The sequence below is a fragment of the Rhagoletis pomonella genome, unplaced genomic scaffold, assembly GCF_013731165.1.
Source record: "Rhagoletis pomonella isolate Grant_MI unplaced genomic scaffold, Rhpom_1.0 Rhpom_scaffold_00013, whole genome shotgun sequence".
In the NCBI taxonomy this organism is placed as follows: Eukaryota; Metazoa; Arthropoda; class Insecta; order Diptera; family Tephritidae; genus Rhagoletis; species Rhagoletis pomonella.
Window position 1 is genome coordinate 24,006,279 of NW_023458567.1, and position 25,297 is coordinate 24,031,575.

The following is a 25,297-nucleotide window of genomic DNA, read 5'->3' on the forward strand; positions in this document are numbered from 1 at the left end:
AAAAAAGGCATATATTTTTAATTTTGTTATGTACTTCCTTTATGTACAATGTGAAGGTCCAGTCCAATTAAAGATATAAAAAAATACATACAGTGGTCAACAAATTATAACCGAGCCACTTTTTGCCAAGTTTTAACGTATTATATTTGTTGTTATTGAACTTTTGTTATTTTTTTAAACAAAAATATAGTTCATTCTTTAATAAAACCCGTGGAAATCCATGTTTACAAATTTGAGTAGTCCACTTGTAAAGGCGCTATGTAAATTTTTTTAGATTTTTAATTTTTGGTGAGTAACGTACCGGTATTTAAATTAGTTTCATGTCCATTAGCAATACAGTGCAAAATCTTTCTACTTTCTAAAAAAATAGCATCAAATGTTAACTACTATTGCAAAAATCGCTATAATACTTATGTATGTATTTATACATTTTTAAAAGTCTCAATTTTCTGATGAACTTAGAAAACTGCGTTGCCTAGTAGAAGGCGTCGTAAAAAAGAAGCAGACCAATCTTCATGAAAGAGCGAACGCGAAAAGCAAAAAAAAAAAGATAGCTATGTAAAAGTTACTGTTTCAAAACTCCGTATATTCAATTTTTATATATAAAAATTTGCAAAACTACCACATTTCCATATTGTTTTTTAATGTTATTAGGCTCTTGTTTATCTAAATTTTCAGATAATAAAGAGAAATATACAATTTGGATGTTACTTGTTGTTGTAGACGTTTTTTTAAATTATGGCTCACTATTATAAAATTACATAACGCTGTTTGCAAGTGGACTACTCATTTGTGCAATATTAAAAAAAATTCAACAAAATTTCGTACAAATTTCGAACTTTTAAAAATTCTAAAAAATCAATCGACATTTTTAGCCATTTGAAACGTGTACTTTATTCTACTAGAATTCAATGGGCTAAAAAACTGCATACTCAGAATTTAATTAAAAAACTCGAAATTTTAACGAAAATTTGTAGAATTTTTTTTTTTAAATTGCATAAATTGTTAAGACAGTGTCACTCGATTGGTACATTTGTACAGATTTGTAAATTTTTATATTGGGCAACTGGTAAAAAAGTGGGAAATTTATTTTTTTTTTTTCATTCAAAAGATTGGTACAATACAGCGATGTTCTATTGAAAAATTTCGATATATCAATTTTCGTGATTGGGATAGTGAAAAATATTTTGGGTGTTCAAACAATTGGGATACGATTTCCACCAAATTTTAGCAAATACCCAATCGTGTGACACCACCTTTTAACTTGTATTTATACGGATGTTGGTAAAGAACGACATAACAACAAAAATAATATTTTAAAACTTGTCAAAATTTGGTGCGGCTATAATTTTTTCGACTACTGTACATAAGTTGGCTATGATTACTCGGCCGTGCTATCATAGTAGCACAATGCCACTCACATTTGACTTACAAACAAACTACGGGCAGGAATTTCAATATTTCAACCCTGTTTTTATGAAAAATTTTATTTTTATCAGTATTTTTCTTTTAATCAAAATGTGTTGAAATAAAAGTGAAACTAAAAAAAATTCACATTTCTTTGCAAATAGTTCAATATTAGTTGTAAAATCGTCTAACCGTGGGCAATTAACTATTTCAGCATGTAAAGTCATCTGTAAAAGAAACATACTGACTTTGCATTGCTTTAAGCCAATTGCATTTTAAAGTAGTTGAAATCAAATGCAGAGTCAGACAATCGACTTACTGCTTGCACACAATTCAAACTAGAGATGGGCACGTGAATGATTTTGGATCACGTTCACGCACGCTCACGTTGATGGTTTTATAAATCACGCACACTCACGTTCTGCTATATTTTTTTCAATCACGTCACGCACGCTCACGACGCCTAGTTTTTTAATCACGCACGCTTCTTCACGGACATATTTTTGAAATTGAAACTTTATTTATATAAATAACATTTCATATAAATAGGCCTTATCGCACGAGTATTGTTACAAAAGCTTGGCCAAACACCTTGCCTGGCATGAACGCACTATTATTTTTTTTTTTAATAAATTTCATACAAAAGAATTCACATCAATATTCTTTCATTCAATGTAATTTTAAAATGACATTAGCTCATATTTTTGTTTAAAAATAATATTTTGTCAAGGATTTTACCCAGCAATCGTGTACGTCTTTCTTCTAAAATCCCGCCTAACACAGCAAAAACTCTCTCAATAGTTGCATTAATATCTTCAAAAACTGTTTCTGCAGATTCATATGTTGTACCTTTGAATTCGTCTAAAGTGAATACAGTAAATAAGTTAAACAGTAGTATTTAGTTTACGATCTTATTTTGGTGGAAAATACACATACATATGAACATATGTAGACTGCATCACTCCCCATACAAATAAAAATCGGTCCTGTGTTTTTATTGGAATTATTAAATCTATACTAATACATATATTGTGAAAGCCGTTCTTTTAGTGTTCGCAAAGCTCGAGAACGGCTGAACCGATTTCTTTGAAATTGCAGACACCTGCCGCACGTGTCCCAAGAATGGTTTTAGGCTAAAAAAAATGTCGATATGTTGAGGGGGCGTGGCACCTCCCATACAGACCGATTTTTTTCATACTGCATATCTCTGGAAGTGTTCATGGTAGAGTTCTGGAAATTGGTGTGGAGATATATGAAATCAATCGCACTCATGGAGAAAAATTTGAGCTATTGGAAAAGGCACCTTCCATACACCCCATTTTTATACTGCATATCTCTGAAAGTGTTCATGGTACAGTACTGGAACTTCGTATGGAGATACATATGTACGTATGTATATGAAATCAAGCCCATACTCATGGAGAAAAATGGGGCTATTTGAAAGGGGGGCGTGAGGCCTACAAACGTACCGACTTTTAGGTATCTTCGAATGTATTTACAATTCTTCTGGAGGTGTGTTTGTGAGTGAAATCCTCCTAAATGGTTGTACGAATTTTAACGAAATTTTTTTATGTGTGTTTGAGTGGGTCTCTGGATGGTTTAATTTCGCAATTTAACCCGCCAGTTGGCGCTGTAGGTGAGTTACATATTACTAAAAATCTTATTTATGATCCGATTTGGCTAATATTTTAAATATGTATTGGTAATGGTAAGAGCAATAGTGTTGCAAAAAAGTGCTGCCAAGTGGCGCCGGAGTCAAGTTATTACTAAAAATAGCCAAGTGAGAAAAGGTGCCGTGAATGTCAGATTAAGTAGACCTCTTGCACCATTGAGTATATCGAACTCTCCTTGTGTTACGATTGGCCCAATGGATGTGATTATTATAATATTATTATGAATTCAAGCTTTTAAGGTATTTCGTCTGAAATAAGTGTATGTATATTGCATTTCTGTAGAACAATGATACGCACCCATTTTCAAATTGCCACCGACTATACTATAAAGCTTCTAGGACAGATTCACTATAGAGCCGGGTCATTGTTGCCGCCAGGGGTGAAGAGGAAAAAATTATCCAGCCCATTATCGAATTGAAATTTTAATGAGAGAGTGATTTTCTTTTATTTCCTTTCGAGAATGAGCTGGGTTTCACTTTCTCTCTTGTTGCTATGGTTTTCATTTTTTTTCGAACCCATCTCGAGTGTATTTCCAATATTCTATGAACGTTGGAAAACTAAGGTTGGTTATGAGTTCGCTTTTAGTTCGATATGGACATTGGAAGGCCATTTTCGAACGTTCGCCAAAATGTGTATGGGGCACTAATGATTTTTATTATTTATCGATCGATTTTCTTCATTAGTAACTTTATTTCATTGCAACAGAACAGGCTTTAGCACAAAGGAAAATATTTGGCACAGAGCCTGTTATTTTTAAAATTTATCTTCTGTTAACGTTTGATTTTTTTAATTTTTTCATTAAAAGAAAGGGAATTATTAATTAATTTGTCAGAAACTATTAGTCCTATCGGAAAGTTATGTATATATGGTTTATGGAGAATTTTATTAGCTTTCATTTGCCGTATCTCATTTCAAGAATGTTGAATTGGTTCGTAAGAAATACGAGATTAAGTGGAACCACTTTAAGTTTTCAGCTGAATAACGGTAAATTGCAAATATCTCGAAAGCGTACCCAGTGTTGCCGTTTTTAGCCCTTCGGTTTCTAGATTTAAGTACCACATCCTTTTTTTGGCCACATAAATTTAAAATTGCCCCTAGCCCTTTGGAGAATTTATTCGTCTTTGGCATGAAAAAGTTGTATATGCTTAATTTGTTCTCATTTTTTCATTTATGTAAGAGAAGAATTTTTAAACTAAGAAACACTGATACATTTATTTATATATACATATATGTATTGTATGTTCCTTACGTTTTTATACATACATACTGTAAAAGTGTTAGGGCCGTTAACTTATCTATTAACGATTTAACTATAGTTTAAAATACACAAGTTTACGGCCCTTAATATGCTTAATAGCCCATCAAGTCGATTGACCGTGTATGTTCTTGTGGTGTGATTGTACCAGCTGCTGGTGCGACATAAAAAACGATTTGATATTTTTATGATTGTACCAGCATGCTGGTGTCGTGAGTGGTGAAATTAGCTCAATTTTCTAAGTAAAAAGTATTGTAGCGGAAAGTTCTTGAACTACATGTGTCAAAGCCGTGTTTGTGGAAGATTAAGTCCACGATATTGCATGAAAATGATGATAGTGAATGAAAATAAACAATGTTTTACAAAATCTTAGAAAAATTATGCAATTTCGGGTGTAATCATTTCGATCTTTCCTCGACCTCATTTGTAAAGAAATAAACATTGTACCTGCATGCTGGTAAGTTATATGCTTCGAGCCTGATGGTACAATCACTTGATGGAGCCAGCAAGCTAGTGTCATATATTTCCCATTTTATACAAAAAGGTTTTTGGTTGGATAAAATATTAGCTTTTTTTCCAGAGGTCATTGTTTTTCTGTACCATTACTTATTGAAAATGTTTGCATGGATACTTATACATATATGTATATGTAAGTAAAAAATTTAAGCTACCATTTTTAGCCACGACTTTTTTTAGCTCTTTTTAGCCCTTTTTTAAAGGAATTTGGCTACCACTAAAAATTATTCGCGGCATATCTATAGAAAAAAAATTAACTCGATTTTTGGAATCACCGAGAAATTCTATATAGAAATTGGATAGTGGTACCCATTAAATATTTTTGCTGTAAACCAGTGTAATTAGAAACTCGGCACCTACATATGCGTTATAATCAGCATTCTAATGTATTCAAAAAGGTCCAAAAAAAGGTAATGCAAAACTGAATGCCCCACTTTAGGACATCGCCCCGGGAAAAAAATGCATTTTCGAATGTGAAAAGAGTTGTTTTACTGATTATTTTTTCGATTACTACACATTACATTTTCCCACTGGGAATGTACATACATACATATGTAAATATATTTATTGATAATATTAATTATAATTTCTATTCATAATACTAAAATTATTGATTATTGGTTATGTATATTAGGTCAAAAATTAATTTTGAATCTTAACGAAAAGCTGTTTCTAAGATGTCTATAACTGACTTAACTAAAAAATCTATTCTAAACTTAAAACTTTATTTTAACAAGAATGAGTTTTGACTTACGACTATGACTATGGACCACTAGGTTTAACATGATCTACAACAAAAGGCTTATTCTAAATCAGCACTCATCTCAGATAACGATATTCCATGTGATTTTATGTGTCCACTTAATCCAGCGGGTTGTGCAAAACGTTTCCCACAAAGTCTACATATAAATTTCTTTTCTTTATCATGAATGAATTTATGTTGCCGAAGTTGTTTCTTAGTTGTAAATCCTTTATTGCATACATTACATATTTTGTCACGCACCTTCGAGTGAACGGCTTTATGTTCTCTGCGCTTGTCTTTACAAAAAAAGGCTTTTGAACAAATTTCACATTTGTATCGTGGTTGTTCGGCATGAGTGTCCATGTGGTTTTTAAATTTAGCATTTAAAAGAAAGCTTTTACCACATATGTCACAAACATAAGGTCTTTCGCCGGTGTGACTACGCATATGGACCGTTAATTCTGTTGCGGTTGCAACAGATCTGTTGCAGACGTCGCATTTGTATGCATAGTCCCGTACGTGCCTTCGTAAATGAATTGAGAAATTTCTCGCCTCCTTAACTCCATGACCACAGACAATACATTTAAATGGTAACGAGCCGTCATGGGAAGAAAAATGAACTTTGTGCTGAATTGAACCCTGTAGTAGTTCCCCACATATTGAGCATTCAAAAGGTGCAACATCGGCTTCCAAGTAGGAAATATCATCGTAATATGGACATGTTGGTTTGAAATCAATGTTCTTTCGTTTACATGCTATTTTTTGATTCTTTTCGTTTGAGGTTATCTTTCGCAATCGCAGAATTTCTTTTTCCAATTCGGTTTTCGTTAATTTCAATTTAGAATTTTTATTGAATTCTTCTAGTAAAGCAAGTACCGCTTCTCGACGTCTGTTAGCAAACCTAAATGCTATGTCTTTTTCATCCCAAAGACATGTATGTCGCTCATATATTTTAGCCAGGTTAATGAATTGTGCATCATCTAACAGGCTCGCAGCTCCTGCGAATTTTTTGGTACTAGGATCCTCCGGTCTTACCTGTTGAAAAGTAGAGAAGGTGTCACAACTTGCGGCGCAAAATAGGAGGCTTAAGTGGTAATAATTGAATTTGATGCGACATTTTCATTTGAATTTAGTGCGGTTTTCATTTTTAATGGTGCCCTTGTCCTTATACTTTCCATAATTATGTAGTTAATTCAACTGTAATCTAACAAAACTGCCCAAAGCAAAAGTATGCAAGTAGAAAAATAAATGTGAATATGTAACTGCGACTGTTCCCAGGAACTACCAAGGTCTTTTGTTTAAGCGATCTATATCAGCCGCCAAACTGTGAAATGCCACTATAGTGTTTATAAGTTGCCTTATAACTACTAAATACACATTCCTTTACTTAAATAGTTATTTAGGAGATCACTTAATACATACATACATACTAACTACTTAAATATTAAAGCAATATAAAATATGCGAACTTAAGAGTGATTTTTTTAGCATATGCAAGGCGAATATTTGTTAAAAAATTATTTGTCTCTCACACTTTTTTATACGAGTTTCGTCTAGCTTTGGTGTGCTTTTTGGTGTTGTCATATAGATTTTATGCTGCCTGATGGTTTTGGTGAAAAGGGGATTCTTGTTATTGGCGTTGTCTTTTAACTGGCGACCTATTTTCGAGATTTTTTTATTTCGAAAGGCACATTTTGTTCGATATCGTCCACGTTTTTGCGATTTTGTTCTTCGAGGGAGAACTCTGCTTTTCAATTGCCTATCGAGCTCAAAGTGACAACCGTGGGCAAGAGTTATTCTTCGCTATATCTTCAGACTGATATTATTGGTGGTGCTAGTGCTGGATTCCAGGTAGACAAAGTTCTCACTACTTAAAAGTTATAACTACTAAACCAATTACACATGGCGTCGTAAAGGCATGTTCTTTTTGAGCTATCAACAGTGATAAGATCCAATGAGTAGGTTCATAACAGAGCTGTGTAACTGTGATTTGATTTACATTTTTAAATCACGAAATACCAAAACCAAAACCAGCGTGACCGAAACTCCAACACAAACGCAAATTTTATTGTGTTACTAACACACCTGTAATAATTTTTGATTGGAGTGCCATCTATTGTTATTTCTTGCGAGCTATCTTTCGCATATGTGTAAGTAGTCAAGCTAATCTTTTCACATATGAGCAAGCAGGCAAACTTTTTTGTTTGAAAAATCACACGCTCACAAAACTTCTGGGAGCATTTTTGATGCACAATTAATAATGTGATAGCAAAACGTGCTGAACTTAGCGGACACGCGTGACGGTCACGTCACTAGGAAAATGACCATCACTGTTCTTGCTGGGTTAGATTTCATTACTTTTCTCTTGTTCCGTAGTGAGGATTGTATTTTGCATCTACAATCATTCAAAAGCAAAGTGATTTCACACAGCAAGTTGCTAAACATATAATTGAAAACCTTAGAATGCTGAAGTAAATGGAATTCAATACTGAATGAGCTTCCAGATGAATGAACACTTTGCTATGTGTGCATTCTCTAATTCAGTTCCAATCAAATTGTATACACTAAAAAAAATATGTAGGTAAGTTTAGATTGGGTACCTGGATGATGGAATAATGAGGTGTATGAGTTTTACAACTACATGACATGTGCCGCGTATCAATGTACAGCGGCCGCGCGGACTAAGCCATGTCCTACGAATCGATGCTTATGCTTGAGACTCCTCCACGCATGAAACGCATCTTGATTCACATGAACATATTCTAAAAATTTATAGTTTTGGTTGTTTACAAACTGAGTGCAAAATTTTTCAATACAATTGGTATCTATGTATATATTTTTCTTTAAAAGATGGGAAAATATGCGTATAGCAGCTTTCATCATTCAATTCAATATTTATGTTTTCCAACACCTGAAATGCAAAAAGATGTAACATCATCGTAAATGAAATGAAAAAAGTCGGGACTAATATTTTATTTATTTTTTTTTCATAAAATGATGTGGGGAGTTGTAATTCGTTGAAATCCATCATATAAATCAAAAAATGAATTTTGGATTTTTCATTAGTTATAACTTTTTGCATTTCAGGTGACGATATGTATGAAGTAACAAGTTTTCTATTTCTATGCACAAATTGTTTGTGTAAATTTTTAAATTTCCAAATTTCTATTTTTTTGATTTTTGAAGGAATCTACAAAAAAGTTTAAAAAAAGTTTTACAAACAAATTTAGGCGTACAGAAAGCTTGCTACTTTATATGCAAGGCACATAAATACAGGTAGAAGCCAAGGTTTATATATAATAAGAGGTTGTGCAATGCGCAGGTCCGTTATGGTGCATTTACATGGTATGAAGTCATATGAACTGTTGATACGATAAAATTAGTCATGTTCCAATGAGGAATTCAATGATTCAGTGGGATGCATATAATACATTTTTTCATATAAAAAATTATGGTGAGATACTGTAAGCATACTGTTGTGGTACTGTTAAGCATTTGAAATTATAGCAAGTTGGATTTTCATACATCTTCCCATAAAAAGTTTAACAGATGCAGAGATACCAAGGAGGTTTTTTCCCATTTTGATGCCTTTTTAATATAAAAACCCACCGAAAAGGAGAAAGCGGCAACTCCGCCATTCACATACATGAATTTTAGAAATTAAAAACAATAAACAAACAAATTCAAAACAAAGAAATTCTTTGTACTAGAACTTTTTAAATAGAAGCAACTCACGTAAAGTGGACAATAAAAATACAAAGCACTATGATAACAAACTTAAAAACAAGGCATTACAGAACATTTTAATGAGGTTTATATCACATTTAAGTAAAAATAAGCCTATATTTTCCAAGCTGGCAAAGAAATGAAAATGTGTATTTTTTGTTGTTTACAAAAAGACTTGCCAAATTACATATAAGTCAAAATTATAGAAGGCATGTATACTTCGGCCTTTCATTTTTTCATACAGTTTATGCTTCTTTATGGCTTTTACAAAATGCAGGGATACCGCACTTAGATACCGCACGCAGATCGATGAAATGATTTCGTGAATTGGACTACGCATACATGTGATACTTATGCTTTTAATTTTTAAGGTAATTTAATGTTTTTATACTCTTGCAACCACATGAATATATGAATTCGTGATAAGAATATATGAATTCGTCTTGGAAGATAGAAAGCGCGTAAGAATAAATGCCGAAGAAAGGAATTTGTCTTCTTTCAACTTAAATAAATGCATTTTGCAAACAAAAGTGCGTACGTTACTTAGTGTCTTGGATCTATTGATTGCATTATAAACATTTTCATTTATTTGTTAAACATACAATTACATCCATTACAACCCGGTCCTATGGATGCTAGACGCGCGAATTCATATAAGGTGGCGTTACCGGAAAATTAATAAATAAATTATATGTATATCAGAAAGTTAATAAGATGAAATGAAATTATTGTTTGATTTCTAACCAAACCTTTGTATGTAACTCAATCATATGTTTACACATCCAATTTCGTGAGTAGGTACCTGGTACTCACACCTTTTTTAAGAAGTTTCACTTCTATCATGTGTACGGTGTTACACACGTTTTTTATTTTACTAAAATTGCAATAGTATTAGTCCTACATAATTTGGTATATGGACCTTTTTCATAGAAAATCGAAGTTAGCTAAAATAAAAAACGCGTGTAACACCGTACACATGATAGAAGTGAAACTTGATATAAGCATTTGTAAGCTAGCTTTGAAAATGTATTTTGCCGGATTTAATCGCTTAAAAAATTTAGAAAATATGCTGTTTTAAATCCAAGTACATAATTACAAATATTTTAACTGGAAACAGCTCAATTTTTGCTTTTATATTAAAATAATAATGATGTTGCATCCACGAAGTTTTCGTGCAAATGAAAATGTAGCTGTCAAACTACCAAATTGCCGGCAATAGATTAGATTAGATTGTTAGAGGCTATGCACTACGACCTTAGGTCTATTGTGCCGGCAATAGATGGCAAGATATAAGCTCTGATATATATTGCTCTTGAAGAGCAATGAGCGGTCTCCATTGGCTATTTATATTCTAACATATGTATCTAGATATAAACTTTATCCTGTGGAGACGGGCAGTTATATAAGTTGGCCTTGCTATCATCTTCACATATGTTCATCAGAGTATACCAACGAAGGACCCAGTTAATACAAGGATATTGCGAGAGCCCAAAACTACTCTAGAAAATTACACGCACAATGACAAACATGAACAAATGTACAACAAACACATAATTTTTGACAATAAGTACAGTTCGCATTTATATCAACGAGCAGCTTATTAGATTTGTTTTCGTTTGTACTACATATGTGCATATATACATATACACAAAAATATGTACATATGTACGTACAATAATATATACAACCATTCAAACATATGTACATACATAAAATCATTGCTGTCCAAAAGTACATACATATGCCCATCAGTACATCAACGAAGCCCGTTTGCTTCATCATAAATATATCCAGACAAACATATGTACATATGTACGAATGGATGTAGTTACGCGAAGCACGCTTGCATCATTTATACATATGCTGCTTGGTAGCGGCAGAGCTGAAATGCGCAATGAGTTCGTTCATACATACATATACATACGTGCATTCTAACATACATATATACATATGTAGGTACTCGTACCCGTCATGCGTCGCTTTATTTCTTTTTTCCCCTTCCCTATACTACCTATATCTTCCTTCTCACTCATGTAACGTTTTCAGTTTTAAAAATTTCACTCTCCATTTTTGCGATACCGCCGCCTAAGAAGTTTCACTTCAAAAATTTTTTTTGTACTTGAACATGGGCGAGCCTAGGATATAGACCAAAAATTTTCACATTTCACACAGATTTATTTGAGAGCGTAATGAACCATATTTTTGCTATTTACCAATCAAAATTCTAAGAAAGCGGATTTTCGGCCCACGCTAATGTACATATAAAGGGTTAGTTAATGGACTTTAAACATGTGATTCGAATTATACTATCCCATTTAATTAACAGCCCAGCGAATTCTTGCTTGCTTTTGTATTTAAACGTCGCCAATTTAAAATTATTGTAGCGTTCGCAATAACAATAAATAAGTCTAAAGGTCAGACCCTAGCAAGAGGATTGCTTAACGCATGGCGTATTGAGTAGAGTACTATCTTCCCCAAATGCCAAGTTAAGGTTAACTACCAAAAGTAATGAATGTTGTTTTTAGAATAAAGAAATACGCAAATTTTTTAGACCATGGAGTAGTAATAAACTAGTTTACATTATTTACAATAATTCTTTACATGTAAATTATTGTAAATAATTGTAAACAATGTAAATAATTTACAATTTACAATTGCTTGATTATTGTGCAATTGTTTACAACATTTTACAGTAATTTACAGTATTTTTAATAGGGGAATTCGCTCTTCTGTGTATTCGTTGTATGTTGTGTAATTGTAAGTGCATGAGCATGTGATTTGTTGTTGCTAGCGGTACATCAAATACACATGCAACAACAACCACACGCTCGACCAGTTACACTTATGCAGGATACAGCAAATACACAGAAGCGCGAATTCCACTAATTATTTACAATGTAAGTAAATGTAAAAAATTAGAAAATTTGTGCGAGTGCACAACCCTTATTTATCTTATTTTATCAGCTTTTTTGACAGCCAAGGCATGATAATTCGTAACAATTGTTACAAAACATAACAAAGTATTGCTTAATAAAACAAAACTATTGTCAGCTGTTTTTCTAATTGCGATGTGCATAATCATACCCATGGAAATGATATTTATATAGATTTTACTATCAAATGTGCTGTACAAATCGATACGTTGCTTGAATCCATTATCATTTACTAAATTTGCTATAACTTTGCTATTTTCAAACCGATTTGCAAAAGATTTGGATCTATATACTTTTAACTTAAATAAGCTTTAATATAGCGTAAAAATAAGAACAACAAATTTTCGGCTTTTAGGTGTAAGTCACAGTAGAATATCGATGCGACTTAAAATGGGCCTCATGTATAAAAAGTGAGCTTAAGCTCAGACTCAATATTCGCATTGATCAAGTGAATTAAAACTCAAGAATTTGTACTGAAAATCGAATCGGAGCTTAGGTATTTTTTATGCTGAGGCCCATTGTATAGCAAGTTTATAGGGATTTCGAATACCTTTAATCTGGTGGAGAGCTTTTTGTGATAATCAAAACCGGATATTTTTGGAAAAAAATTTAAAATTCTGTTTTCTCAATTTGAAAAAAAAAACAATAATTTCGCAAATTCTTAAAACCTATTCTTTTTTTATTTTTGACCTCATATTCAGATTCTGTGAGTTATTTTACAAAGCAAATGACCGTAAAATTTACGGTTTTCAACCATTTTGTTGTTAAAAACTTTTTTTCCGGAATGCATATATATGGATATTTAACAGAACAACTTCTCTCGAGTGAGGTCATTTTCTTTTCAAAACAATAATTAACTGAGTTCTCATATGATATTTTTAATTTTTATCGTTAATAGTAGTTTAGGATGATATCTTAATGAAAGTTAAATAAAAATTTTAAATCTTCATTTGGAAGCTCCTTAAAATTAACTCTAAATTCCAACCTACAGAAAGCAAAGAAGATGTTTTGTCAAAAGTCCACATGTATGGTTTTCTAAATTTTCAAATTCAACGTGCAAGTACTTAGTGTTATCATATTGGAATAAAATTTTGCACAGCTTATTTTTAGACCAAAAGACATCTTTTCCGCCCAACAAAAAATTTTTTTTTTTACGAATTAATTGAGCTGAAAATTGCTTAGCTTGGATTTAAACTTACCTCATAATTGCTTAGTAGAAAACTCATTGCATCGTAATAAAATAGGTTTGTTGTTTCTCGTTTTGATTCTCTGCGGAAGTTTGACCGAAGGCTATTTATCCTTCTCTTAACATCGTCTCGATCAGCATCTGGATACCTTTCCCTATATTTCGCGAGTAATATATCGTATTTTTTATTTTTTACTGCGCGATTATGATAATCCTTGTTGGTTATATCCCAGAGTGGTGGCAAAGATTGGTAGACCTTAATTAACTCAATTACAAATTTTCTTTCGGATCTTTTTTGTTCAGTATCCCCAATATAGTCATATTCTTCATCGTCCATTTCAGATTCGCTTTCAGATTTACAAATTTCGTCTGATGGCCCAGCATCATCTTCTGTCTTAAAAGAGTGCTACAAAAACCAAGGGGAATAATGTTTAACGAATGTATTTCACTATCAAAAAGTATGTACAGTAGTGTTCGCTAAAATAGCAGCGCGACTTATTGACAAGTTTTGACAATTTAATTTCTTTTTACTTGTGGCCCTATTATGTATGGCGACTGATAGCCGATGTGCAAACATTTACTAAAATTCGCATAATGTACGGCAACTGGCTACCGACTGTCGGCTACTGAGTCTAGTACACCCAAAAAAAAACTTCTCTTAATTGAAGAAAAACAGCAATCAAAATGAAGAAAAATGGGAACGAAACAGCACTAAAGAAGTTTTATCCTCTTTCCATGCCCACCATTTCTTCAAAATGATAGATTACATCCGCGGTTCCATATTTTCGTGTACGTTTTTACACATCCCAAAGAAAAAAGAATATTCGTAGATGCTACACCGTTGAGCCTTTCTTGACATGTTGTATTTCCCAAGTAGGTTTCAATTCTTTTCAGGCATGAAAAGCTTCGTTCAGGTGTGGCTATTGAAACGGGCAAAAGTGCCAATATACGTAAGATCTTAAAAACATTCCCAAAAGACGTTGTATTAGCTACTTGTAATACTTCGAGAGCATTTCGAAAATGTTCGCGTGAAACTCATTTTTTCCACATTTTTACCTCCAGAACAAAGTTTTGTTTCGAGCAGTCGATTACTTTTTCAGAGAAAGCAAACAATTCTTCAGTTTTTTTTTCGGTTGGTTGCATACTTCTTCTACGTGTTCGAAAAGCAAATGAAAGTTTTTTTCTGCATCTTGTCGCATTTCTTCAAATTCCTTTAAAGCGTCGTCGGCTAAGCTCAATGCTTCTGCAAGATCTTCATCAGGTACTTGTAATTGCCGGCTAGCAAAGCAACAACAATTTATAAAAAAGCAAATGCTTGGCTGTTGCCGCTGTGCTAACAGTTTTTCAAACCCTGATAATTTCTATAGATATTCGCACGATACATAGCGATCTGAAGAGGGAAGCGAGACGTATTTGCCGCAATAAGAAGAGAGGCCGAAATACGTGAGTGTGAAGAGCTTGAAATGCTAGCCGACAGGAAGAATGCCCGAAAATTTTACCAGAGAATTAGGCGACTTACGGAAGGTTTAAAGACCGGGGCGTACTCCTGTTAGAGCAATAATGGCGACCTAGTAACTGATGTCCAGAGCGTACTTAAATTATGGAGGGAACACTTTTCCGCCCTGCTAAATGGTAGCAGCACGGAAAGTTGCGGAGAAGAACCCGAGCCCGCAGTCGATGATGACGAAGTCGACGTTCCACCGCCTGACTATGACGACGTACGTATAGCAATAACGCGGCTGAAAAACAACAAAGCCGCTGCAGCTGACGACTGCCAGCTGAGCTATTCAAGTACGGCGGCGAGGAGTTGATAAGGTGCATGCATCAACTCTTGTGCAGAATATGGTCAGATGAACGCATGCCCGACGACTGGAATTTAAGTGTGCTCTGCCCAATCCACAAGAAAGGTGACCCCGCCATTCGCGCCAACTACCGCGGGATCAGCCTTCTAAGCATAGGTTACAAGGTCTTATCGAGCGTATTGTGTGAAAGACTGAAGCCCACCGTCAATGAACTGATTGGGCCTTATCAGTGTGGCTTTAGACCTGGCAAATCCACCATAGACCAGGTATTCACAATACGCCAAATCTTGGAAAAGACCCGACACTCACCACCTATTTGTCGACTTTAAAGCCGCTTTTGACAGCACTAAAAGGAGTTGCCCATACACCGCTATGTCTGAATTTGGCATCCCCTCAAAACTCATACGGCTGTGTAAAATGACGTTGAGCAATACCACCAGCTCCGTCAGAATTGGGAAAGACCTCTCCGACCCGTTCGCCACAAAACGGGGTTTCAGACAGGGCGACTCCCTTTCATGTGACTTCTTTAATCTGATGTTGGAGAAGATAATAAGAGCTGCAGAACTGAACCGCTCAGGAACAATTTACTACAAGAGCGTGCAATTGCTGGCGTATGCCGATGACATCGACATCATCGGTAACAAAAACCGCGAAGTCTGTTCTGCCTTTTCCAAGTTGGATAGGGAAGCAAAGCGAATGGGTCTGGTGGTAAACGAGGATAAGACGAAGTATCTCCTATCATCAAACAAACAGTCAGCACATTCGCGCCTTGGCACCCACGTCACTGTTGACAGTTACAATTTCGAGAAAGTAGAGAATTTCGTTTACTTGGGAACCAACAAGTGCTACTTTGGACTGAGTAGCCAATTCAGGAGTAAAGTCCTCTCTCGACGTACCAAAACCACGCTCTATAAGTCACTCATCATGCCCGTGCTGGTATATGGCGCAGAAGCATGGACAATGACAACATCCGATGAGGCGGCTCTTGGAGTGTTTGAGAGAAAGATTTTGCGGAAGATTTACGGGCCTTTAAGCGTTGGCGACGGCGAGTACCGCAGACGATGGAACGATGAACTGTATGAGCTTTACCACGATATGGACATAGTGCATCGAATTAAAATACAGCGGCTCCGCTGGCTTGGTCATGTCGTTCGAATGGACACCGACGCTCCAGTTCTGAAAGTATTCAACTCCGAACCCGCTGGTGGTAGCAGGGGAAGAGAGAGGCCACCCACTGCGATGGAAAGATCAGGTGGAGAAGGACTTGACTTCACTTGACGTTTCCAATTGGCGTCAGTTGGCACAGAGGAGAAACGACTGGCGTGCTTTGCTGAACTCGGCCAAAATCGCTTAGGCGGTTACAGCGCCAAAACAGAAGAAAAAGATTCGCACGATACAAATAATTTTTACGGTATTTGCCCCGTGACAAATAAAAAGTTTTTGACAATTGGAAGAAATACAACTTCGAAAGTCTTTTTTAAACAATTTTTCATTTTGCTACGTTAGAGCCGTTGCCGAGAAACTTATGAATACATATACATATACATAAAAATTGCTCGTTTAAGGTAATTAGAATAAGGGGCAAAAAATCCCGCGGAATTTGTCACGTCATCAGCGTTTTTCGTTTTTTAGTTTTTGTAACTCATTTTTAATACTTTCTTCTGTGACTGGTTAGATATACGTCTGTGCACTTGCAAAATATTCCGGGCACCGAAAATAACAGTTATTTTTTCGAGTTAAATTTGGCCTAATATTTTTATTGCGAAATAAACGTCCTATCCAGATAGGAAACAGCGTATCCAAATTAAACAAATTTGGTATCATATGAAAGATGACTGAAATAGCTTTTAAACAGAAATAACGAATAAAGGCTACCACCTCTATTTATATTTTTTTATAACTTAATGCTAAAACTATTCATGTAAATACATACCTAACCCAATGTTTGTTCTATGGTAATTAATTAAAATTTTTTATTGAAATTTTCAATGTGTGGCTTTCCTCTTTTAGACATTTCAGTTGTAAAGCTATTTAAGTCCTCTTTCATTGCATACCAAACTGGTTTAATTTGAATAAGCGGTTTGTTTATTATCCGGAAAGTGCAAGGCATATCAAACAGGTAGTAGCATTAGAGCAAAAACAATATTTGCGTGTATTTTGTTGTTGCTACTGGTATCGAAAATGTCAAAAACTGTTCTGAATTTTTCTTCTAAATCAAAGCGCGCCATGTGAAATAAAAAAAATATTAAAAATAAATTGAAATTGTTAAAAAAAAATAAAAAAATGTTGAAACTTTATTTCTTAGTAAATTTGTTTGCTTCTAGAAGCATCGATCCATCCTTTACAAGGCCCAGTAATCAGCGGTTGTGCTGCTGAGTTGGGCGAACGTTCCAAAAGCTGTTATTCAATCGCTTATTTTGTATGGAAAAAGGTTTCACTTTGGATTTATACGGATTTTGTTAAAGTGTAAACTGCATTTTTATAAACAAATAATTAAAATTATATAATTTTAAGATAAATGGCCAATCTAGTTAACACGTATAAAGTTTTGATAAACACTTGAAATGTCAAGTTTTAGTACTGAATTCAAAGAAGATGTCTCTTTTATCCATTCATAATAACTTAAAAAAATTTGTTTGTTAAGAAGTGTATCTTAAAATATCTGCCTTGACATTTATGTTAAAAGTGTAAAATATGTAAATGTACCTACATAAACTTTCCCGTGAATACCATCAAATCATTGGTCTTGAAGGGAATCTATGTATGCATGCATGCATATGAGCAAATTAAAAAGTCGATACAATTTACAGTCGAAAAGTACAGTTTTTGTATAGATTATAGATTATTTCCCAACACTGTGGGAAACTAAGCAAAATGGCCTAGTGTATTTCGCAAATATTCAAATACATAATCTACCAACCGATAATTTTATATATTCATTAAAAGATAATTTGTCATCAGTCTGAAATACGAAAATTATAAATCGGAACGGTAAAATAGTATTGTGTTATTAATTAAAAAATAAAAAGTTTCATTTCACTGACGAAGGGGGAGATCTATCACCCCAATTCCCCCCCTGGCTACGCCACTGTCTGCGTGTATTTTGTTGTTGCTTCTGGTATCGAAATTGTCAAAAACTGTTCTAGTTTTTGTTCTAAATCAAAGCGCGCCATGTGAAATAAAAAAAAATATTAAAAAATTGAAGTTGTTAAAAAAATAAAACATTTTGCAACTTTATTTCTTAGTAAATTTGTTTGCTTCTAGAAGCATCGATCCATCCTTTGCAAGGCCCAGTAATCAGCGGTTGTGCTGCTGAGTTGGGCGAACGTTCCAAAAGCTGTTATTCAATCGCTTGTTTTGTATGGAAAAAGGTTTCACATGCAAATAGATTTTAACAATTTAAAATTTTTGTGATAAAAAATTTTTAAAATTTTATATTTTCGAGACCAAATAATTTGAAAAAATAACAATAAAAATCAAATCAGCTGATCTACTGATACTACCCGTTCAGTGTGCCTTGGGAAAGTACTTTTATTTCGGAATAAAAAATATTTGGCCAAGTTTAACTCGTAAAAAAAATAATTGTAATTTTCGGCCCCTTCAATATTGGCATTCGCAAAAGATCCGCATTGATTTTTGAGAATGCGAAAGCGAATGCGAATGTTAAAATTAATGCGGAAGTTCCGCGGTTGCGAATGCGAATGCGAATATTCGCAACAACCCTGGTCTAAAGTTATGCAGTAACATACGTAAAAAAAATACTCCCATGAATTGATAACCTCCTACTTTTTTTGAAGTCGGCTTAAAAAATATAATGTCTGCGTTTCTTTATACATTCCAGATACACAGATACAGGCAGAATAAACAGAATGCGCCTGAAATATACGTTAACATATCATCAGGAACGTTCTAAAGAATAAGTAAACAAAAAAGTTGATGCCAAACGTCCAGAATGAATAAAGAAATGCAGCCAATAAAAAGTATTTGACGTTTTTTTGGCTGATATGACGATTTTTTTGGGCAAATTGACGATTTTTCAGTGAAATATTTCGGCAACGCTGCGCGTGCCGTGGCCGTCCGCGTTTTCCCGCCGCCACTGAAAAACCTAAGACGCTGAGAACAGATATGCACATCGCATTGAAGGCTAAAAAACAGTAACAATACGTTCCATTTTATGCAAATGTATGCCTGTATACATAATTGAAATGTTTCAGTAAAATAAAGCCAAAGACAATACTACTCACGGGCTTTATTTCCTTTTTTATGAAATATATGAAAGGGGCGTTATTTCCTATTCTTTGGGAAATAAAGGCCACGGCCATTATTGCTCATTCGCAAAGGAAATAAAGCCCGCGGACTTTATTGCCTTTTATTGATGGGCGCTATTTCCCCTTCGAAATGGAAATAACGCCCATGGGCTTTATTTCTCTTTTTTTGGGAAATAAAGCCCATGGGCGTTATTTCGGCGGGCCTTATTGCACTCCACCGAAAAAATGCACATAAATATTTTTGAAACAACCACATGAAGACGGTTATCTGCTCGATCTTACTCTGGAGTCCGTTGCAGTTGAATTGTAAAATCTTCGTATGCTTTTGTTGTGTGGGCTGCTGTGTAGGGTCTTGCCCTATGGTGGCGGTGGGCGGCGTTGCAGTAGGGATTTGCGACCGAGCAGCAAAACATGGGCCCATATAGTTCCTCGTCCAATCTCGCGTGGTGCGCAGTCCTGAACATGCCCTAAAGTGACACCAACCACGGCGAGAGCTGCTTGTATTGTTCGAGGAACTAGGAGTTGTTGGCGGCGGCGCTCTGTTGGGGTGTGTGTTGTCTGTAGTGTGGTCAAGCGTTGTTGTGTTTTGTTTGGGTGTGGTCGCATTTGTGTTGAGTTGATCATGCGGACTCTGGTGTGCCGTGGAGTCAGCTCGGTTTGAGCAGTATGCGGCCACGAATGGCGTGGTTCATTGCCGGAGAGTCCTGAGACCTGGGCAGGATCCACCGTTGTAGGAGTTACACCTGACTGAGGTGGAGTTATGGTGTAATTGTCTCTGGGGCGCGCAGCGGTATAGGTTTCTGACCCAGGGTTTGACTCGATGCCAGCCCTGAGCAGAAGCGTGCGGAGCAGATACTGTCCCATGAGCGAACAATGTTTAAGAGATTTCGCCGATCTAAACAGGGCGAAGCCGGAGGTAAACGGGGACAAGACGAAGTATATCCCGTCATCAAACAAACAGTCAGCGCCTTGGCACCCGCCAGTTGACATTTATAATTTCGATAAGGTAGAGAATTTCTTTTACTTTGGAACCAGAATTAACACCGATAATAATGTTAGCATCAAAATCAAACGCAAAATCACTCTTGCCAACAAGTGCTACTTTGGATGGAGTAGGCAATTCAGAAGTCCTCTCTCGACGTACGAATATGGCGCAGTAGCATTGACAATGAGAACATCAGATGAGGCGGCTCTTGGAGTATTCGAGAGAAAGATTTTGCTGAAGATTTGCAGACCCTTACGCATTGGCGACGGCGAGTACCACAGACGATGTACCGATGAGCTTCAATGGCTTGGAACCCGTTGGTAGTAGCAGAGGAAGAGGGAGTCCGCCAATTGGAGAAGGACTTGGCTTCACTTAGAATTTCCACTTTGAAGTACAGTAAAAGTATTTACTATAATAAAAGTTTGATTTACAAAAAACACAGCTTCTCTTAAAAATACAATCGCCGTTCGGAATCGCGTAAAACTACAGGTCCCTTACCTTTGCGTGACAACAATGTCCGATGTATGCATCGGAGGAGAAATTCCGTCAAAGGCTAACATATTGTTCAACTAGACACACCACGTGAACTTTGATTTTGACCTTTGGCATGTACAAGCTGTGGATGGCGTGTTCAATATTCGCCTGTCGGTTACGGTCCATTAAGCAGAGAGCTTAGATAATCGAGAAAGTGCTAAAATGTGCAAAGCAAAAATTGTCGTCTGAAATAGATCCACTACAAAAATTACCACATACATTTTAAGTTATAATGTCCGTAACCGACCGAAAAGCGGTCGACGGTTAACCGCGGTCAAAATCAACACTCACAAAGCCATATGGATTCATGCCGATTATGATAATTTTTTATTATTTTCACAAGTTTGCCAATGTTTGCATCTACACCTTTTTCAGTTTTAGTTCAGAAAGCTGCAATTCATACTCAAAAATTCCATTTCAAATCAATCAGAATCAATTTCAGAATTTCCATTTCAAATTCAGAAAATTAAAATTCAAATGCAGAATTTCCAGTATGAATTCAGAAAGTTGCAATTCCAATTCAGAATTTCCATTTTAAATTCAGAAAAAAATTCTAATTCAGAAAATTTTGTATTTCAAATTTAGAAATTTCCAATTTCAGAACTACTAAAAATCCTATTGGAAGTAAAAAACCATCAAGCTAGGAAACGACCACATTGAAGAAATACTGCATTGGATTGAGAAGCAGTGCAGTCTTACACTCTGGCAAATACAGAAAACAGTTTTTATTTACATCCCAATAAACATTGTGGCGAACCTTCGAAAATGCCTTTCGATATCCAGTATGCATATCGAACTGAGAACGAACTCATAACCAACCTTTTTGAGATACGAATATGTCATATATTTTCCTAAAAATTCCTTAAAAAACACTTCTTTGCTAAAGATCGATTGTATATGTATATCAATTTTGAATAAATATTGATGAATTCCTTCGCCACACTGCTCAAAAAATCTGAAAGTCCGGTACATAAACAATATAAATTCATGGCCGTATTTAAGAAATGTCTTCGATCTTTGAAATCGAGTCAAAAATAGTCATTCAAAAACTCATAAATCTACCAAACCGTATTTTTTAACCTACCGTAAAACCGTATTTTTTAACCTAAATCGCGACCTCTAAATGACCTTTAAAATATCTATACAAATAGGCAATAACATTTCTCATAAAAACGAATAAAATTTTGGGCTAGTGTCTTGAAATTTCCAAAAAAAAAACCTTTTGGATGAGCAGCCTAATGCACATATTTGCGTATGCACATAAATAAATTTTTTTTGTACCTGCGTTTGGAAATATATTAAGGGAGTTCAAGATTTGTAGCATTTTAGATGTTTTTGTTATCCCATTTGCCCATAATGCGTGGTTTGGTTGAAATAAAATGCGCCATAAAGTTTGACGAATATTTGAGACCATGCTCTGACAGAACTGTTTGAAAGTGAGCAGTCAAATCCAAGGCATATTCAACAGGGTAGAAGTGACAATTCAGTCGAGCTCTCTCATACCTGACTGTAATGTCAAAAAATGTAAACAAAGAAATTAACCCTTTGTTATGCATTTACCATATTTGATAAAACTCAACATCTTTGAAATGAAAGTTTTTGTAAATATGAAAATATTTAAAATCTCATTAGAATCAGCTTCATTTTATTTATTGAATTTTCGATTTAATGTAAATATGGGAATGCATACTTACACAAAATTACACACTAAATCAAACACACACATTTATAAAACCGTTTTGACAATTTTCTTGCTTTTACTATCCCAATGTTTTTGAGCATTTATTTTTTTTATTGAAATACTTAATTCTAAAGTATATTAGTCATTAAAAAAGTTTGATTTTTCTAAATTTACATCAGAACTTAACTTCAATAATTTAGCTATTAAATTTTTGCTATTCGAAATTTCATTTCCATTAAATTTATTAAAAATTACTTTCAGTTTCTTTATGTCAACAAGGAATACTGGTTTAGGATTTATCAGACCACCATTTGAAATTTGGCCTATCCATGTATGTACATGAAAGGGAGATTTTCTTTTCATATTCGGTATGATAAATCCTGCACCTGGGACCAAACGCGTCCACTTAGAAATACTCGGCTGCGATGGGCAACAAATAAAGTCACGACCACACGTGAAGAGTCTTCTAATGAAACATCGCAGCAATTTGCCCACCGTTGCCGCTTCACTTGACAAATCGAATGTTTAAAATATCGCACAAGTTTGTTGTCCAGGCTCTTGACTAACACAACGCACCGCTCGCAATTCCTTTTCATTTTATTATGTATTTAAAATCAGTCGCACAGCTCACAATTGAAAATTTATATAAAAAAAAAATTTTTTGAATACTATAGGGTTAAGATTTGACATTTCAGTCGCAGTTCAAAAGAGAGAAATGTCGAAATCACTTCTACCTTGTTATGCCTTGGTCAAATCAACAGAACAGAAAAACCAAAAAACACTTTTCAGCTATCCTGGAGGTCTTGATATTGGCGCAGTAAAGCTAAGCGTCAAAAGTTAAAAAAAAATGCTTTCCTAGCACAGCAACAGCAGTTTTTTAGTGTATTTTTACTTTTTCAAACACTATAGTAGTTTAATTTTATTTGCCAAAAGATTAATTTTATTTGCCAGAAGGTTAAATTTATTTGCCAAAAGATTAAATTTATTTGCCAAAAGATTAATTTTATTTGTCAAAAGATTAAATTTATTTGCCAAAAGATTAAATTTTTTTGCCAAAAGATTAAATTTATTTGCCAAAAGATACATTTTATTTGGCAAAAGTTGAACTTAATGTGTCAATGCTATATATGGTGCTTGTTATATAATGAGCTAGATGTTAAATAAACAAAAGAAAAATATTCCAAATCGATCAAAATGTTGCTTAATTAGCTGATTACAAGTGCAGCTTTTAAGTACGTTTTATGAAATGAGTTAGTGAAATGAACAAACGCGTAAACGTAGTATACAATGCAAAATTTTATACAAACAAGACTAAAAGGTGGAAAAAATTTCAAAACTTTTTAATATACCAAGTTTCTATAAATGGACTAACAAGTAGAAAATAATCTTTCGTAAACCCATAGAATTTGTCCCGATAAGTTTTGATTTCAAAATCTTAGCAAAAGTCATTAAACTAACTGTGTTTTTTTTTACACGCATATAGTACATACACCTACGCTTAACGTGTAAAAAAAAACAATCATAGACAATTTCCATTTCAAAACAAGTCATTTTGATTTTATCGACAACTATTCATAAACGCACATAAAGTTTGTCGCTTAGAGCTCCATACAACTTTTAAGCTCAGATACGTACATATGCATGTAAAGAAAAGCACGCCGATTAAAAAGTTCTTTATTTGATTTTTTTTCATATTTATTTTAAAAAATTGAGAACATGTTAATGTTCCACCACAAAAATAAATTATTTTTAATTTCATACAGAACTCGGGGAAATGCAAAGTTTCAAGTCACTAAAAATTATCATTGATTTTCGAGAATTTTTTCGCCGAGGATGTTGGACATTTTCTTCCATATAGCGCATGAACCCAATCTTTTTAACCGACTTTACAAAAAGGAGAAGGTTATCAGTTCGTCGGAATATGTTTTTTTTTATGTATGTTACCGCATAACTTTGGACCACGTCAACCGATTTCGATAATTATTTTTCTATCGGAAAGGTAGTGTCTCACAGGTGGTCCCATACTATTCCCAAACAATTCCCAAGCACAAGTTTTTATAAAAAAAAAAAATCGTAACACTTCAGTAAATATTAATCTGCATATTAACTTAGTGTTAATAAAATATATCTTCTTTTCAAATTGCGCAGGCTCGAAATTTTTATTTAGAGCTATAGTCTAAAGGAAAAATCTCAGTTTTAAGCATTTTATTTTCTTGCACTCACCTGCGTATTATCTTCAAAATCATTCTGTAGTGACTCGTCAATATTAAGGAGGAAACTCAATGAATTATAGTAATACAGATTTGGTGGATATGGTCGTTTTGCCTGTCGACGAAAACTGGAACGGAGGGTATTAATCTTTTTCCGCATCTCGTATCTGTCGGCATCGGGATATCTTTCTTTATATTTTGCAAGCAAAATTTGGTATTGAATGTCTTTCAATTCTCGATCTTTGTAATCTTTGCTTTTTACGTCCCATAGTGCCGGTAAGGACTGATACAATTCAATAAACTCAATAATGAATTTCTTCTCATCTGCAACCGTTTCGAAGTTTTCGTCTTCCTCCTGGACATTGGCATTTTCTTGAAC

General features: G+C 34.5%; 1 protein-coding gene across 9 annotated transcripts in view; it reads right to left on the bottom strand.

Moving 5' to 3' along the window:
- The window catches only part of LOC118749015 (zinc finger protein 583-like), a 180,913-nt gene that overhangs the window by 129,138 nt on the left and 26,478 nt on the right, over positions 1-25,297 (bottom strand). For 7 of the 9 annotated variants that reach the window (XM_036483803.1, XM_036483802.1, XM_036483804.1 and 4 more), the window contains 2 exons: positions 24,932-25,287; positions 13,452-13,844 (listed from right to left, as the gene is read on the bottom strand). In XM_036483803.1, the coding sequence (XP_036339696.1) occupies positions 13,452-13,844; positions 24,932-25,287 (749 nt within the window). Of the gene's footprint in view, positions 1-5,513; positions 6,629-13,451; positions 13,845-24,931; positions 25,288-25,297 lie in introns of those variants that run through there. The other 2 variants (XM_036483808.1, XM_036483809.1) reach the window with 2 other exon arrangements.